The sequence below is a fragment of the Microcebus murinus genome, chromosome 24 (assembly GCF_040939455.1).
Source record: "Microcebus murinus isolate Inina chromosome 24, M.murinus_Inina_mat1.0, whole genome shotgun sequence".
NCBI classification, from domain to species: Eukaryota; Metazoa; Chordata; class Mammalia; order Primates; family Cheirogaleidae; genus Microcebus; species Microcebus murinus.
Genome location: NC_134127.1, coordinates 230,015 through 245,977, shown reverse-complemented (window position 1 = coordinate 245,977; position 15,963 = coordinate 230,015). Strand labels below are relative to the sequence as shown.

The 15,963-nt window shown below is 37.1% G+C and overlaps 1 protein-coding gene across 7 annotated transcripts in view; it reads right to left on the bottom strand.

The window, feature by feature from the left end:
* The window catches only part of RNF170 (ring finger protein 170), a 28,843-nt gene that overhangs the window by 6,108 nt on the left and 6,772 nt on the right, over nucleotides 1-15,963 (bottom strand). For 4 of the 7 annotated variants that reach the window (XR_012914716.1, XM_012777372.3, XM_020282495.2 and 1 more), the window contains 3 exons: nucleotides 7,583-7,658; nucleotides 4,719-4,827; nucleotides 822-895 (listed from right to left, as the gene is read on the bottom strand). Coding sequence is in view for 6 of the 7 variants with exons in the window: in XM_012777372.3 (XP_012632826.1) it covers nucleotides 822-895; nucleotides 4,719-4,827; nucleotides 7,583-7,658 (259 nt within the window). In the remaining variant the exon portion in view is untranslated. Of the gene's footprint in view, nucleotides 1-821; nucleotides 896-4,695; nucleotides 4,828-7,582; nucleotides 7,659-15,963 lie in introns of all 7 variants that reach the window. The other 3 variants (XM_075997319.1, XM_012777371.3, XM_012777377.3) reach the window with 1 other exon arrangement.

The following is a 15,963-nucleotide window of genomic DNA, read 5'->3' as shown; positions in this document are numbered from 1 at the left end:
AGGCAGAGAGCCAGAATAATGTGAAGTGTGTGCACGTGTGTGTATGAATGCATCCCCTGCAGTTAAGGGGGAACTATGATATTTTTATTTTAAATGAAAAATAAGCATAAAGGAAATTATAAAACACTGTGTGCAACTGATAGACTGTCCTGTTCTGCCATATTAAAAAACTAAGATCTTTGGTTTCTCGGAATTGTTCAGTATTTTGTTTCTCCAGTTTGTCAAAGAAATTGAGAAAACTCAGGCACATCTCATGTGTGCTGACGTTTTATAATAGTCTTCAAATTTACACTTATAAAAACTTACTGCCTCCCTCCTGAAGTGGCTTCTATACTAGCTATAATGGTCTGATCTGTTCTGGATAGTGCAGTGTGGCTGTCTCTAAAATAAATGAAACATTAAAAAAATTATTATGCATTATTTAAAGCTATTTGGACCCTCACTGAAAAAAGGCAGATTAAATATAAATAAAAAAGGAAACACAATTTTTTTTCAAAGGAAGCGTAAGGGGGTACATGCTTGAGCCTGATTAGCTGGTTCAGTCAGTCCCTTGCTGGTATTGCAACAAAAACTTATTAGGATTTTAAGAAAGATTCACTTATCAGTTGTTTTTCACCGTGACTGTTGGATTTTCAAATAGAATATCCTTTTTTTGGTGATATCTTAATGACAGTTTTTAAAAAAATAAGGTACACATGGAAACTTTGGACAAATGAAGTTCTGCTAAAAAGATGAAAGTTATTCAAATTTTAGATACAAAAACTATGAAAATTTACAAAATGAACTAGTATAAATGATGCTTTCTGGATATAAAACATTACCGTTTGTCTACAGATTGGACAGCTGATTGCCCCAAGCCATGAACCGTATCGCCAGTAAGCAATAATGCAGGCACCTAATGAAAAAAACCGTTATTACTGATGTTTTAAAGTCCATATATCCTCAGAAAGTTTCAAATATCTGAAATATCTTAACAGTATCACTTTATTTAAAAATATTTTTACTTCATCCAACCAACTTTTCAGGCATATTCATATCTAGAAACAATTCCCAGCCATTAAAAAATATTTTTATTTAAACTACTAGTTAAGCTACAGACATTTTACACAATCAAAAGCAAGTACGTGTTAACTGTCTTACTGCTATGAGGTTTCACAGAAAATACTGCACTTCCATGTAATATAAATAAAACAATAATTAAACATCGTAGATATAACAGCCAACTAATCAGAGCATAAATTTTCTGTTCTAAATTTGATATGTATGTTATGAAAACACAACTTTTTAAGAGTTTAGAAAACCAATTCCTGAAGTATTAACTAATAGTAATTAAGCATTACGAGCAAGGAATCAAAGGATACAAAGATTATATGCTCTCTACCCTAATAAAGTTTATAATCCACTTCAATAATTGAATCAACTCTTATACCAGATGGATTTGATTTTCTGCTTAAAGGTGTTCATAAGCGGCAGAATACTAAGGATGGACAAAGGAAAGGTCTATGTCACCTTGAAAAATGGCAGGTGAGCCAAGTATATAAGCACTGGACTTCAGGCTAATAACTAATGGAGGAATGTTTCTGAATATTGTCCGTTGTTTAAGGGGGCAGTTCATTTTCTTCTCTGCAGGACACCTGTGTTTTCAGCCCTCCAGGTTCCACTGTGAGTCTGAATTAAGCGTTAAGTCTCCCTCCCTCCAGGATGCTTTCTGTGTCCTTACTCTTGCCTGACTAACCCAACCCAGCTCTCCTCTGTGCCTATACTTCCTCCTCCAAAGCAAGTAAGTGTTCATAATTCAGAACAAGTCAGGGCAATCCAACTAAAGAGACCAAGTTGACAAACTTAAATCAATTATTAATAGAAGGTATTAATAGTTAATCTTGAACTGTGTAATACTAACTTGAAGTACAAAAGGAGTACAGAGAAGGATGCATTAGAAAGTAACTTAGAAGAACGATTTGAACGGAACTTTGCCGGACAGGTAAGATAGAGACAGGCAGAAGAACAGGAGGGAGGACCCTGCATGAACAGCAAGAGCAGATGCTACAGCAGATTAAGTGATGTGTGAGGATGATGGTCAACCGGCAGATGTCCACCAGTGACTGTCAGGAAAAACTTGTTCACCAATTTAAAGATGAATTTAAAGCTGAACAATATCTATCATCTTAATTCTCAGAGTGCTGTTTTAATTAGATCATGTTTATTAAGTACTTTGAGTAATCTTATTTCATAGGAACTATATGAAAACAAAACTTATCAATCTGTTCCTATTATTACCATCTGAAATGATGTCTTAGATTTATCTACCACTTTTTCACCCAAGAACTCAATGTATTTTGATATGTATTAAACTCATTTAATCTCACATTGTCTTTTCCATAAATTGGGGTATAGGTGTCCTTGTTTTGCAAATTATGTAACGGCCACTTGCCTGCACTGAAAAGCCATGGCTCAGCAAGTCCAGACACTTCAGTTCATGCGCATCCACTATTATACACTTGCTGTTTTCCTGTTCCTCAACTTTCCCTCTCATAGAGAGATAGCCACCTAAATGGGCTGGTGGAGAGATGACTTCAGTAACGTTAATCTTGTCACAATCTCTCTGAATCTGTTTATTTGTAAAATGGGAGTAAGACCTCACAAGACTGCTAGGGAATTAAATAAAATAATGTAGGTTACAAATGCAAATAAGGTGTTATCTGTTGTTGCTATTATTCTTAACTCACTCTAAGGGAACAAAGCTGTGGTCCTATATATAGGAACTAAGCTAAAGTGCTTTCGATATACATAGTATATACTTGATATACTTGAACTGCCATTTAAAGAAACACATCTCTGTTTATTGAGAAGTTAGTTAGGTTTTCTGAACCTCTGAACCTGCAGACACTAGTAAAGGGCTAACAAGTAGAGCAGGGTATCAGAAGCAATCTACCCTATTACCTCAGACCCAGAGGTAAAACCAAGAACACAACAGTCATCTTTCAGTTGAAAGGACGATCCACTGAGGGAATTACCTAAGCCTGGGGTGGCAGATAGGTTCATCTTGGCCAACGAACCTCACTGATTGCAAATACCTGCGTGGGGTACTGTTAGAGGATGACCGAGGCCACATCCAGACTCAGAGGAGTGTCAGATTGACTGGGTTGGAAAGGAGAAAGGGATCTGACTTCTCTTATGGCCGTTTAATGTCCCCCACCTGATCCTTCATTATTTTGCTGCAGATTAGCATTTCCCATAGAAAATTAAAAGACTAAAACTGAAATAAGTATTTTATAATTTGTTAGCTACTCAGTCAAAAACCTTAGGGAAGAGATTGAATTTAATGGGTGAAGCCAGAATGGGACTGGATCACTAAATGAGCACAAGGCACAGCAAACCCTGCAGTGCACAGTATGGTCTTGGAAATAATAACACTGTGTCTATTAACTCTATATGATGCAGTTAGACAAAAGGGAGAAAGCAGTTTATAGGGTCATTGTATGCTACATTTTAAATTAGTCTATACGAAAATTTGGTATATTTTGAAAGCAATAAAACCCTACTTGAACACAGCTGTTCAAACAAAAAGGAATGTAATTAAAAAAAAAAAATAGGTCTAAGCTGGGCACAGTGGCTGTGCTGTAGTCCCAGCTACTTGGGAGGCTGAGACAGGAGGATCACTTGAAGCCAGGAGTTCAAGGCTGATGGTGGGCTAAGACTGCCTGTGAACAGCCACTGGACTCCAGTGTGGGCAACACGGCAAGACCCCCTCTCAAAAGAAAAACCCAGCAGGTATAGTGATTGCACAGTGTAAGTACTGAGTAGCTCTCAGAGTGTTCACCATCAATTATGCAGCAGAATTGAACACAGACTTGAAGACAGACCTAGGGTTAAAAACCTGGCTCTGTCACTTAGCAGCTGGATTACCCTTTGTAAAATTTTTAATGTCTCTGAGCCTCAGCTTCCTCATTTATAGGGTCAGATGAGATGAAGTATGTTAAGTGTCCAGCATGTAGCAGGCATGTAATAACTGACGCTCCCCCTCTCTGATCTTATATGGCCATAATAAGCAATAATGATATGGTATCTCATTATTCTCTATGAAATCTTTCTGGAGGGTCAAGAAAAATGAGTGGTGGAAAGCACCTCTCATTGAGTAAGTATGAAACCAATATTCCCTTCTTACTCTACTACGTGCTCTGTGTTTCTCATTCTCCTTTCCAGCCCTCTTGAGGTCACAAAGGAAGAGACAGAGATTGAGACCCTTTATGCTAACTCAGAGAACAAAGAGGTGCAAGAGCCAAGGGCTGGTCCTGGATAAAGTACTAGGAGAACCTTCCTGCCCTGCGAAGGGCGAATAAATAAATGTGAAACAAAAGTGAACAAGGAGGGATTCAGTGACTCCCCCATGCTACTTACATACTTGAACTACTATTCAAACAGAATAGTTTGAACAGAACTACTATTCTGTTTCTTTGAAATAGAAATGTGTTTCTATTTACTGAGAAACTGATTAGTTTTTTTAACCTTTGAAGCCACAGATGCTAAATAATCAATATAAAATAAATAAGTATATTATTTAGAAGCTAAATACACTTTGTTGACAAGTAGAGCAGGATATCAGAAGCAATCCACCTCACTCACAAAATACAAGATGTGACAAAGAAAAAATCAGGAATGCAGACTATGTATATGTATAGGTATTGTCACTTTTACCAAGTCTAGCGCTGTTTGCTCACCACAAAAAAGGTGTCCGCAGTTTGTTTCAACAGGGAGGGAGGCTTGATGTAAACAGATGGGACAGTACATGTCAGTGTAGAACTGCTGTCGAGCAGCGACGGGGGCATCCTGATGGGAAAACACGTGCACACGTTTACATGTGACACACACAAGTTCTCAGCAATATCTTATGTTAAATATACATTTAAGAATACAGTCAATAGTGTGTAATCTTCACCAAATTTTAGATGGGTAATATCACAGGTCTTATAATTTTGATAAAGTTAGAAGGCTGTACTGTTGCTTTATTTAAGCTGAATGACTTCTACCTACCTTCCTGAAATCAATTTAAAGATAAAAGCTCAGATTGACTCAGGAGTTCCTTTTTACTCTCTTGGAATAAGTAAGTTATTCTGAGTAATGCAAGACTGAGCCCATATATACACTAAGAATAAGATGTCAAACTATTTTCTACATAGCTTATTTTCATTTATAACACCTTTCTTCATTTTAACACGTACCCTCTTACCAAGTGTTGCATGTGTGCTGTACCTCACAGGAGATCAAAATTAAACTTTCAGAGAAGAACGTTTGGTCATTTTGGGAGCAGAAAATTTTAAGACCACTGGTAATTTGAACTTAATCCTCCACACGGTCATATAAGTAAATACTAACATGTTTCTCAGTTACATTAGTGTTGTGATTGATCAGGAATGTTAAGTAGAATTACCAGTATGAGAAGCATCCAAATATCAAAGACCCCACTAGACTATAAGTACCATGAAGGTAAAGAATTTATCTGTAAGACTTGTAGTACCTCAAAACCTAGAAAAATGTCTAGCACTAGTACATAATGTATATCTTTTTAAATACTTATTTATGAAAAACTGTTTTGATAGCACTCAGCACACATCTTATAAAGTAGCTAGCATTAAAAACATCTAATTATAGGAAAAAGTATCAAATTTGATAAATATGAACTGTTCTTAATTGAATCAGATTTTTGCCACCCAAAAAAGCATAATTAAAATTTCATATTTCCTAAAACAGCCCTAAATTATCATAATATTCTGTAATTCAAGGTTATTATAGTCATTTATGTCACTTTTAATCATACAAAAAATGTACAGCACCTAATGTTCCCCTCTCCATCTTTTCTCATTTTTTTTTAGAAATTGACAAAAATCCAATAAACAGGCCAATAGAACTTTTAGTAATGATGGAAATCTTTTTTTTTTTTCTTGGAGACAGAGTCTCACTCTGTTGCCTGGGCTAGAGTGCTGTGGCATCAGCCTAGCTCACAGCAACCTCAAACTCCTGGGCTCAAGTGATTCTCCTGCCTCAGCCTCCGGAGTAGCTGGGACTACAGGCATGTGCCACCATGCCCGGCTAATTTTTCTTATATATTTTTAGTTGTCCAGCTAATTTCTTTCTATTTTCAGTAGAGAGGGGGTCTTCCTCTTGCTCAGTCTGGTTTTGAACTGACCTTGAACGATCCGCCCACCTCGGCCTCCCAGAGTGCTAGGATTACAGGCGTGAGCCACTGCGCTTAGCCAATAATGTAAATCTTTATCAGCACTGTCCAATACAGTAGCCACGAGCCACATGTGGCCATTGTGTACTTGAAATGTGGCCACTGTGACTAAAGTACTGAATTTAAATTGTATTTAACTGATTTAAACAGCCACATGTGGCTAGTTGCTGCCATACTGGACAGCACAGATTTGCTAGGTAGGTCACTAGCCTTGTTCTAACTCTAAGAGCTCTATGCCGTGCCTGAGGAAGGTATGAGGTAGATGAATGGGGCAATGCTGCAAAGAAATCTGGAAGATTCCCCTCAATCTGGGACTCCTACATAACTGAACCTATTCATATAATTGCTAGTGTGAGAATTTAAGCAAATCTTAATGATATATTAATAGGAATAATAATAGTTACCTTACTTATCAAGTTTGAAGATTAAATAAGATAGTTGTGAAAGCACATTGTAAATTATAAAACACAATCCTAACATGAATTATTGATAACAGTAATTCTGGAACTGAGTACTACTAATATCTGATATGCTTCAATTATTCTTACATCAATTAATTTATGGTCCACAAGGGTAGAAATTTTTATCTGTATACTTCACAATTGAACTCCCAATGCCTAGAAAATGTCTGGCATATGGTAGAATTTCAAAAATATTTGGTGAATGGATAAGTTTAAAAACTTATTGGAACTAAAGTTTGATCAGGTAGGAAAGCAATTTTTTTTAACTAAATAAATTTTTTTGCAACACTTTTGAAGACAAAGAAAGCAATTTTTAATTATTGTATTTTGATCTTAACTATCTGGGCATGAAGGTGTACAAATCCTACTTATTCCAGCCTCCATAAAGTATATTACATTTCTGATTCTTAGAGATTCAAACTGGTAAAAAGCTAAGAAGAGACAGAGAAGCTTTCTTCTTTGTTTAACTAGTTTTGTTAACTTTGACCGTCGAAGAAAAAGGGAAAAAAGGACCCAGCCCAGAAGAGCTACCCCTTCTAGTAATTTCTCTGTAGGTCTTAGGGAATGTACACTAGAAATAATAGTTTTGACACTACATCTCATTAAAGCCAATTAGACAGTGATTACTGCTGCATTAATAAATTATAGGAAATTATACTGCTGTCTTTTAAGGCAAATCAATAATAATCAAAATATGAAAACATCTAGATTAATACTAGACAATTTGCCCAATCTAAAAATATACAATCTATAGAATAAGGTAATTTAAAGCAGGAAAGAAGCCTATTTCCAAAAAGTAATTTATTAATGTTTCCTCATAATTCCATATGGAAAGGGAGTTATAACAATCATCTACTCCTTACATAAATGCATATTCATATAACAGTACCTGCTCAGTTTGAAGTTGTTCTCGAAGCACCCTTACTAGCTCCTGGTTTTCAGGGTGAATATTTTGATGTACATTTCTGTTGAAAAGAATATAATAAACTTTGAATAAAAAATATTGTCAGATGAATCCATTTTCTTTATGGGTCTAATTTTTAACTTAGAACTACTGTTAACTTAATAAATGTAAGCAATGGCATACAACTGCCCTTCAATTCCAGGACTGTACATTCCAAGCTATTCTGTGGCAAGTTTTTCCCAGATCACAGATCATTAGCTGATTCCAGGTTAAAATGGCGAGTTAAAGAATCCAGAGGCCTCATACCTAAGGATTTGTTGTTATTGCTTACAAATAATACAAAGAGCAATTAACACATTTTTTCCCTGTGGAATTCCTTCAAAATAAGCAGTTATATAGTTCTACATATTATTATGCATTTGAACACTTTTCCACATTTAATTAGGTCTTTCTCCTAACTTTTCAGGTATAAGGGGACAAGAACAGAACCTAAAATTATATAATGTAGAAAAGTCAAAACTTCCCATACCACTAATGACATTAACAATTAAAATGAGAATCAAAGGCAAGAAGTTAGTGCCTGACATAATCAGATGGAATACGACATGAGAGTATTGAAAAGTAGATGGTCAGGTTGGCAGTGTGGGGGTGAAGATTTATATTTGAATCACAGCTTAATTTCATTTGACTATAAATGTTTTCTCTAAATTTAAATGTCTTGAACAACAATATGTTAAGTCTACACAGTCTCAGGGTTACTCTGTAGAAGAGCCTTTAATCTCTTAGTAAGCCGGTATTCAACTCTAATATCCTAATGGGATAGGGAAAAGTAAATCCATCCTATGATAATTCAACTTTTAGTAAAAAATGCAAATTTTAGAAAACTGACAAAATATAACCATTACTTCAGAGAAGACATAAAAGCAATCTGAAGTCAAATATCTAAACAGAAGCTTAACATAAATGTAATGAAACTACTTGAACTCTGTTTAAAACCCTTAAATTTTGATGGATTCCTTATTTTAGAATAAGTTACATTCTTATGACTAAATAGATGATCTATGAAATAAAGCTATCTCTATATGAAAGCTATCTCTATTCTGTCAAGAAGCAACCAATTTAGCACAGGAACCATCTCATTTAAATACCAGTGAATAGCTAAATGGCATCTCTCTGTCCTTTGAGAATAGAAAACCATTTTCTTTTCATTGGAAAAAAATAAGGATGACATTTCACAGTACAGATAATGAACCATGTGACTGGAAGGTTCCTTGTCTTCTTTCTATAAAAGATGTGGCATTTTAAAATCTGATAATAGAGGCCAGACATGGTGGCTCACACCTGCAATCCTAGCACTCTGGGAGGCCGAGGTGGGAGGATCATTTGAGGTCAGGAGTTCAAGACCAGCCTGAGCAAGCGTGAGACCCCATCTCTACCAAAAAAAAAGAAAAAAATAGTCGGGCATGGTGGTGCATGCCTGTAGTCCCAGCTACTCAGGAGGCTGAGACAGGAGGATCACTTGAGCCCAGAAGTTGGAAGCTATAGTGAGCTATGATGATGCCACTGTACTCTAGCCTGGGCAACAGGGTGAGACCTTGTCTTAAATAAATAAATAAATAAGTAGCTTAAGAAGGAAAAATAAAAATATTTTTGAAAAATTAATTATAGCTACAAAACACTGTAGAAATGGAAAGATATCCCGTGTTCATAGGTTGGAAGGCTTAACATTGTTAAGATAAAAATACTGGCCGGGTGCAGTGGCTCACACCTGTATTCCTAGCATTCTGGGAGGCTCAGGCGGGCATATCGTTTGAACTCAGGAGTTCAAGACCAGTATGAGCAAGAGCGAGACCCTGTCTGTACTAAAAAAATAGAAAGAAATTAGCTGGACAACTAAAAATATATATATATAAAAGTAGCTGGGCTTGGTGGCACATGCCTGTAGTCCCAGCTACTTGGGAGGCTGAGGCAGGAGGCTTGCCTGAGCCCAGGAGTTTGAGGTTGCTGTGAGCTAGGCTGATGCCATGGCACTCTAGCCTGGGCAACAGAGTGAGACTCTGTTTAAAAGAAAAAAATGATAAAAATACTAACTCAAGTGATCTATCTACAGATTCAGTGCAATCCCTATAGAAATCTCAATGGCATTCTTTATAGAAATAGAAAAACTCATCCTAAAATTCACATGGAATCTTAAAAGGAAGCCCAAATAACCAAAACAATCTTGAAAAAGAAGAAAATAAAAGGACACACATTTCCTGATTCAAAAACTTACTACAAGCTACAGTAATCAAACAAGGTAGTAGTGTCACAAGGACATATTAAATCAATGGAATAGAACATATAGCTCAGAAATAAACCTCTCATATATGTGGCTGCTATAGACTGAATGTTAGTGTCCCCTACCCCTTGCCAAAATTTATATGTTAAAACCCTACACCCAGTGTGACAGTATTTGGAGATGGGACCTTTGGGAGGTGATTAGGTCATGAAAGCAGTGCCCAAATGATGGGATTAGTGTTCTTATAAGAAGACACAGGAGAGAGCCTGCTTCCTGTCTACTCCGCCATGTGAAGCTACAACAGGAAAAACAGCCATCTGCAAACCAGGAAGTGGACTCTTGCCAGACACCACCTGACAACACCTTGATCTTGGACTTCCCAGTTTCTGCAACTGTGAGAAAGCAATGTTTGTTGTTTAAGTCATCCAGTCTATGGTCACTTAACAACCCAAACTGACTGTGACAATGGTCAATTGATTTTTGATAAGAGTAACAAGACTACAGTTATTCAGTAAATGGTGCCAGGAAGACTGAATATCCACATGCAAAATGGACCCTTAGCTCACATCATATAGGAAAATTAAATGAAAACGCATCACAGAATTAAACTTAATAGTTAAAACTACTATGGAAATCAGTATGGAAATTTCTCAAAGAACTAAAAGTAGATCTACCATTCAATCCTGCAATCCCACTACTGGGCATCTACCCAAAGGAAAATAAATCATTATATCAAAAAGACACCTGCACTTGTATGTTTATCTCAGTACAATTCACAATTAAAAAGTTATGGAATCAATCTAAGTGCAAATCAACTGATGAGTGGATAAAGAAAATGTGATATATATTATGGAATACTACTCAGCCACACACACAAAAAAAATGAAATAATGTCTTTTGGAGCAACGTGGATGGAACTGGAGCCCATTAACCTACGTGAAGCAATTCAGGGTCAGAAAACCAAACACCATATGTTATCACTTACAAGTGGAGCCAGGCTATGGCTATGTGCAGTCACACAGAGTGGTATAATGGGCACTGGGGACTCTGAAAGTGGGAGGTTGGCAGATGAGGGATGGAAAATTACTTACTGGGTAAAATATACACTATTCATGTTCTGTTCATGGAACAACAGAGCCTGGATGATAGCATACTGTCGAGATCTACTGCTCAGAAAAAAAAAAAGATTTTTTTCTTTTTTTTTTTTGAGACAGAGTCTCGCTTTGTTGCCCAGGCTAGAGTGAGTGCCGTGGCATCAGCCTCGCTCACAGCAACCTCAAACTCCTGGGCTCAAGCAATCCTACTGCCTCAACCTCCCGAGTAGCTGGGACTACAGGCATGCGCCACCATGCCCAGCTGATTTTTTCTATATATATTAGTTGGCCAATTAATTTCTTTCTATTTATAGTAGAGACAGGGTCTCGCTCTTGCTCATTTCGAACTCCTGACCTCGAGCAATCCGCCCGCCTCAGCCTCCGATTCTAGGATTACAGGCATGAGCCACCACGCCCAGCCCCTCATCACATTTAAAGACAGTTTTTATGTCCAACAGTCCCTTTCCCTACGCCAGATATCCCCAGCATGTTCCAGCATTTTATATGATTTTTTTTCTGTGGCTTTCCTCATTCTGACAATCTCTCCTGAATGTTTTCCAGTTTAAAATGCTTGTCCCAAACTGAATATAATCCAGATGTGGCCTTTAGCTGGTTATTTTTATCAATGCAGCCCATACCATTATGGTTTTGGCATCTGCAACATACAATAGTCCTACTAAATGGAAACTTTTTAGCTTGGGCTTCACATCATTCCAGTCTGTAGGAAAAAAGCTTTTATTATATAAGTATCAATAATAAATATTCATAGTAGAGAAATCAGAAAAAATATTTAAAAATAAAATTCATCTTAGAATTTTAGCTGTAATAGGCTACTTTACTTACAGTTTTGTGATTTTTCTTTCTCTTTTTAAAATTCATCCTAACCGAAACTTTGTACGCTTTGCCTAACATCTCCCCAGCCCCTGGCAACCACCATTCCACTCCCTGCTTCTATGAGTTCAACTTCTTTAGATTTCACGTATAATGGGATTATGCAGTATTTGTCTTCCTGGCTGGCTTATTTCAGTCAGTACAGGTCTCTGTTCTGTTCCAGGTCTGTCTGTGTTGTTGCAAATGGCATAACTTCCTGTTCAAGACTGACGGTATTCCATCCCATATAGTGCCCATTTTCTGTATCTGTTTATCCACTGATAGACACTTGATTGATCCCAGTTTTATCTATTGTAAATAATGCTGAAATGACACAGGAGTGTAGATTATCTTTTTGACATACTGATTTAATTTCCTTTTGATATATATCCAGAAGTGCAATTGCTGGATCATACAGCTAGTTCCATTTTTAACTTTTTGAGGAACTCCACACTGTTTTCCACAGTGACTGTGCCACTTCACACTCCCACCAACAGTGTACGAGGGGTGGGGGGTCCTTTTGCTCCACATCCTAGCCAACACAGATCTTTTGACTTACCTTTCATCTTTTTTCCCTATCTTTTTGATAATAGCCATTCTAACAGATATGACATAGTATCTTTGTGGTTTTAATTTGCATTTCCCTGGTGATTAGTGATGTTGAACATTTTTTCATATACCTATTGTTGGCCATTTGTATTACTTCTTTTGAGAAATGTCTATTCAGGTCCTTTGAACATTTTTTAATTGAGTTATTTGTTTTTATGCTATTTTTAAGTCAAGTTTGAGTTCCTTACATATTCTGGGTATTAATCCCTTACCAGGTGTATGGCTTACAAATATCTTTCTCCCAATCTGTAGGTTGTCTCTTCACTCTATTGATTGTTCCCTGTGCTGTGCAGAAGCTTTTTGGTTTGATGCAATCCCATTTATCTATTTTTGATTTTGTTTCCTGTGCTTTTGCGGTCATATTAAAAAAAATCATTGCCCAGACTAATGTTAAGAAACTTATTCCCTATGTTTTTCTTCTAGAAGTTTCAAGTCTTATGTTTTAGTGTTTAATCCATTTTGAATTGATTTTTGTAAATGGTGTGAGATAAGGAACCAATTTCCTTCTTCTGCATATAGATGTCCAATTTTCCCAATACTCTTCATCGAAGAAACTATTCTTTTCCCACTGTGTGGTCTTGGCACCTTTGTCAAAGAACAATTGACCATAAATGCATCATTCCCCTCATTATATCTACAAGTGTGTCACCAGTGTGACTCTGGATTATCACTCTGTAGAATACCCTATTGAAATTAAGATAATGTTACGATAGTAAGGGCCATGCCTGTAATCCTAGCACTCTGGGAGGCTGAGGTGGGCAGATCGCTCAAGGTTAGGAGTTAGAAACCAGCCTGAGCAAGAGTGAGACCCTGTCTCTACTAAAAATAGAAAGAAATTAATTGACCAACTAAAATATATAGATAAAATTAGCCGGGCATGGTGGCGCATGCCTGTAGTCCCAGCTACTCGGGAGGCTGAGGCAGAAGGATTGCTTGAGCCTAGGAGTTTGAGGTTGCTGTGAACCAGGCTGATACGATGGCACTCTAGCACAGGCAATAGGGTGAAACTCTGTCTCAAAAAAAAAAAAAATGTTATGATAATAAGAGACTATCAAGCTAGGCATAGGTGACTTATGCCTGTAATCCCACACTCTGGGAGGCTGAGACAGGAGGATTGCATGAGGCTAGCAGTTTGAGACCAGTCTGGGTAACATAGTAAGACCCCCATCTCTACAAAAAATTTTAAAAAATGGTTGGGCATGGTGGCATATGCCTATAGTCCCAACTTTTCAGGATGCTAAGACAGGAGGATTGCTTCTGCCCGAGGATACCGTGAAGTATGGTCAGGCCACTGTACACCAACCTGGGTGAGATACTGTCTCAAAAAAAAAAAAAAGAAAGAAAGAAATGAAAGAGACTATCAATGTAGAGGTAAAAGAGTAAATTAATCACTTTTTCAAGTGTCCACATTTTGTTTAATAATCCTTTCTACAGGCCAGGCATAGTGGCTCATGCCTATAATCCTAGCACTCTGGGAGGCTGAGGCGGGAGGACTGATCAAGGTCAGGAGTTCAAAACCAGCCTGAGCAGGAGCAAGACCCCATCTCTACTAAAAATAGAAAGAAATTAATTGGCCAACTAAAAATATAGAAAAAATTAGCTGGGCATGGTGGCACATGCCTGTAGTCCCCCAGCTACTCGGGAGGCTGAGACAGAAGGATCACTTGAGCCCAGGAGTTTGAGGTTGCTGTGAGCTAGGCTGACGCCATGGCACTCCTAACCCAGGCAACAGAGTGAGACTCTGTCTCAAAACAAAAAAAAGTCCTACAATTTTTACAGGAAAACATACTGATTTGCAATTTTTAGAATTAACCTTTTTTAATTTTGTCCTTTTTTCATTTCTGTTTTCAATGATATATGTAAAATTTTACTTATCTTCATGTGTTAACTCTTAAATTTCTACTTTATTACCTAGTCCCTGCATATTGATATATAGACATGAGACTTTTAAATATTATTCCTGATTCTATAAGAGCTAATTGAGATTAATTAAACTTAATTCAAGTGAGAATGGCTTTTATCAAAAAGTCTCAAAACAATAAATGTTGGCGTGGATGTAGAGAGACAGGAACACTCATATACTGCTGGTGGGACTGCAAACTAGTACAACCTCTATGGAAAGTAATATGGTGATACCTCAAAGAGCTAAATGTAGAACTACCATTTGATCCAACAATCCCATTACCAGGCATCTACCCAAAGAAAAAAAAGACACTCTTAAAAAAGACATCTGCACTAGAATGTTTATAGCAGCACAATTCACAATTGCAAAGATGTGGAAACAACCCAAGTGCCTATCAATACATGAGTGGATTAATAAAATGTAGTATATGTATGCCATGGAGTTCTATTCAGCCACAAAAAAACATTGGTGATCTACCACCTCTCGTATTACCCTGGATAGAGCTGGAGCCCATTCTACAAAGTGAAGTATCGTAAGAATGGAAAAACAAGCACCACATGTACTCACCACCAAATTGGTATTAATTGATCAACACTCATGTGCACATATAGTAGTAACACTCATCAGGTGTCAAGCAAGTGGCGGAGGAGGAGGGAATGGGTATATCCACACCTAATGGGTGTGGTGTATACCGTCTTGGGTATGGACACACTTGAAGCTCTGACTCCACCGGGCAAAGGCAACATATGCAACCTACACATTTTTACCCCGCTAATATGATGAAATTAAAAAAAAAAAAAAAAGAGCTGGTGTAGTAGCATGTGCCTGTAGTTCCAGGAACTTAGGAGGCTGAGGTAGGAGGACTGCTTGAGCCTAAGAATTTAAGTCCAACCTAGGCAACGTAGCAAGACCCCTTCTCTAAAAAATAAAATATTAATAAATAACTAATAAGTAAAATAAAATTAATTCTAATCTCAATTCTCTTTAAACTTTCCAGGTCTTTTTCTACCTCAGTTTTTCCACTTAAAAACTGAAAATATTTTGCACTAATTATCTGTATCACCTACAAGTTGATGGATTCAATTATTTAAAAAAAAATTTTTTTTTTTGAGATAGTCTTGCTCTGTTGCTGTGGCATCAGCCTAGCTCACGGCAACCTCAAACTCCTGGGCTCAAGCAATCCTCCTGCCTCAGCCTCCCAAGTAGCTGGGACTATAGGTGCATACCACCATGCCAGGCTAATTTGTTTTTCTATTTTTAGTTGCACAGCTAATTTCTTTCTATTTTTTTTTAGTAGAGATGGGATCTTGCTCTTGCTGAGGCTCATCTTGAAACCCTGACCTCAACAATCCTCCCACCCCGGCCTCCCAGAGTGCTAGGATTACAGGCATGAGCCACAATGCCCAGCTTTAAAATATGAATGATGAATTTATATATTATCTGATAAGACAGTTAATGACAGGAAAAATATATGTTAGTATTCAGAGTCCAGTGGAAAATATTAATAAAATATCTTAGTAAATATCTACAGTCACTAACATCTATCATTTGCTTTTCATATTAAGTATTACATATTACTAGGAGGCAAAAAGTCAATGGCCCTTGTAAATAT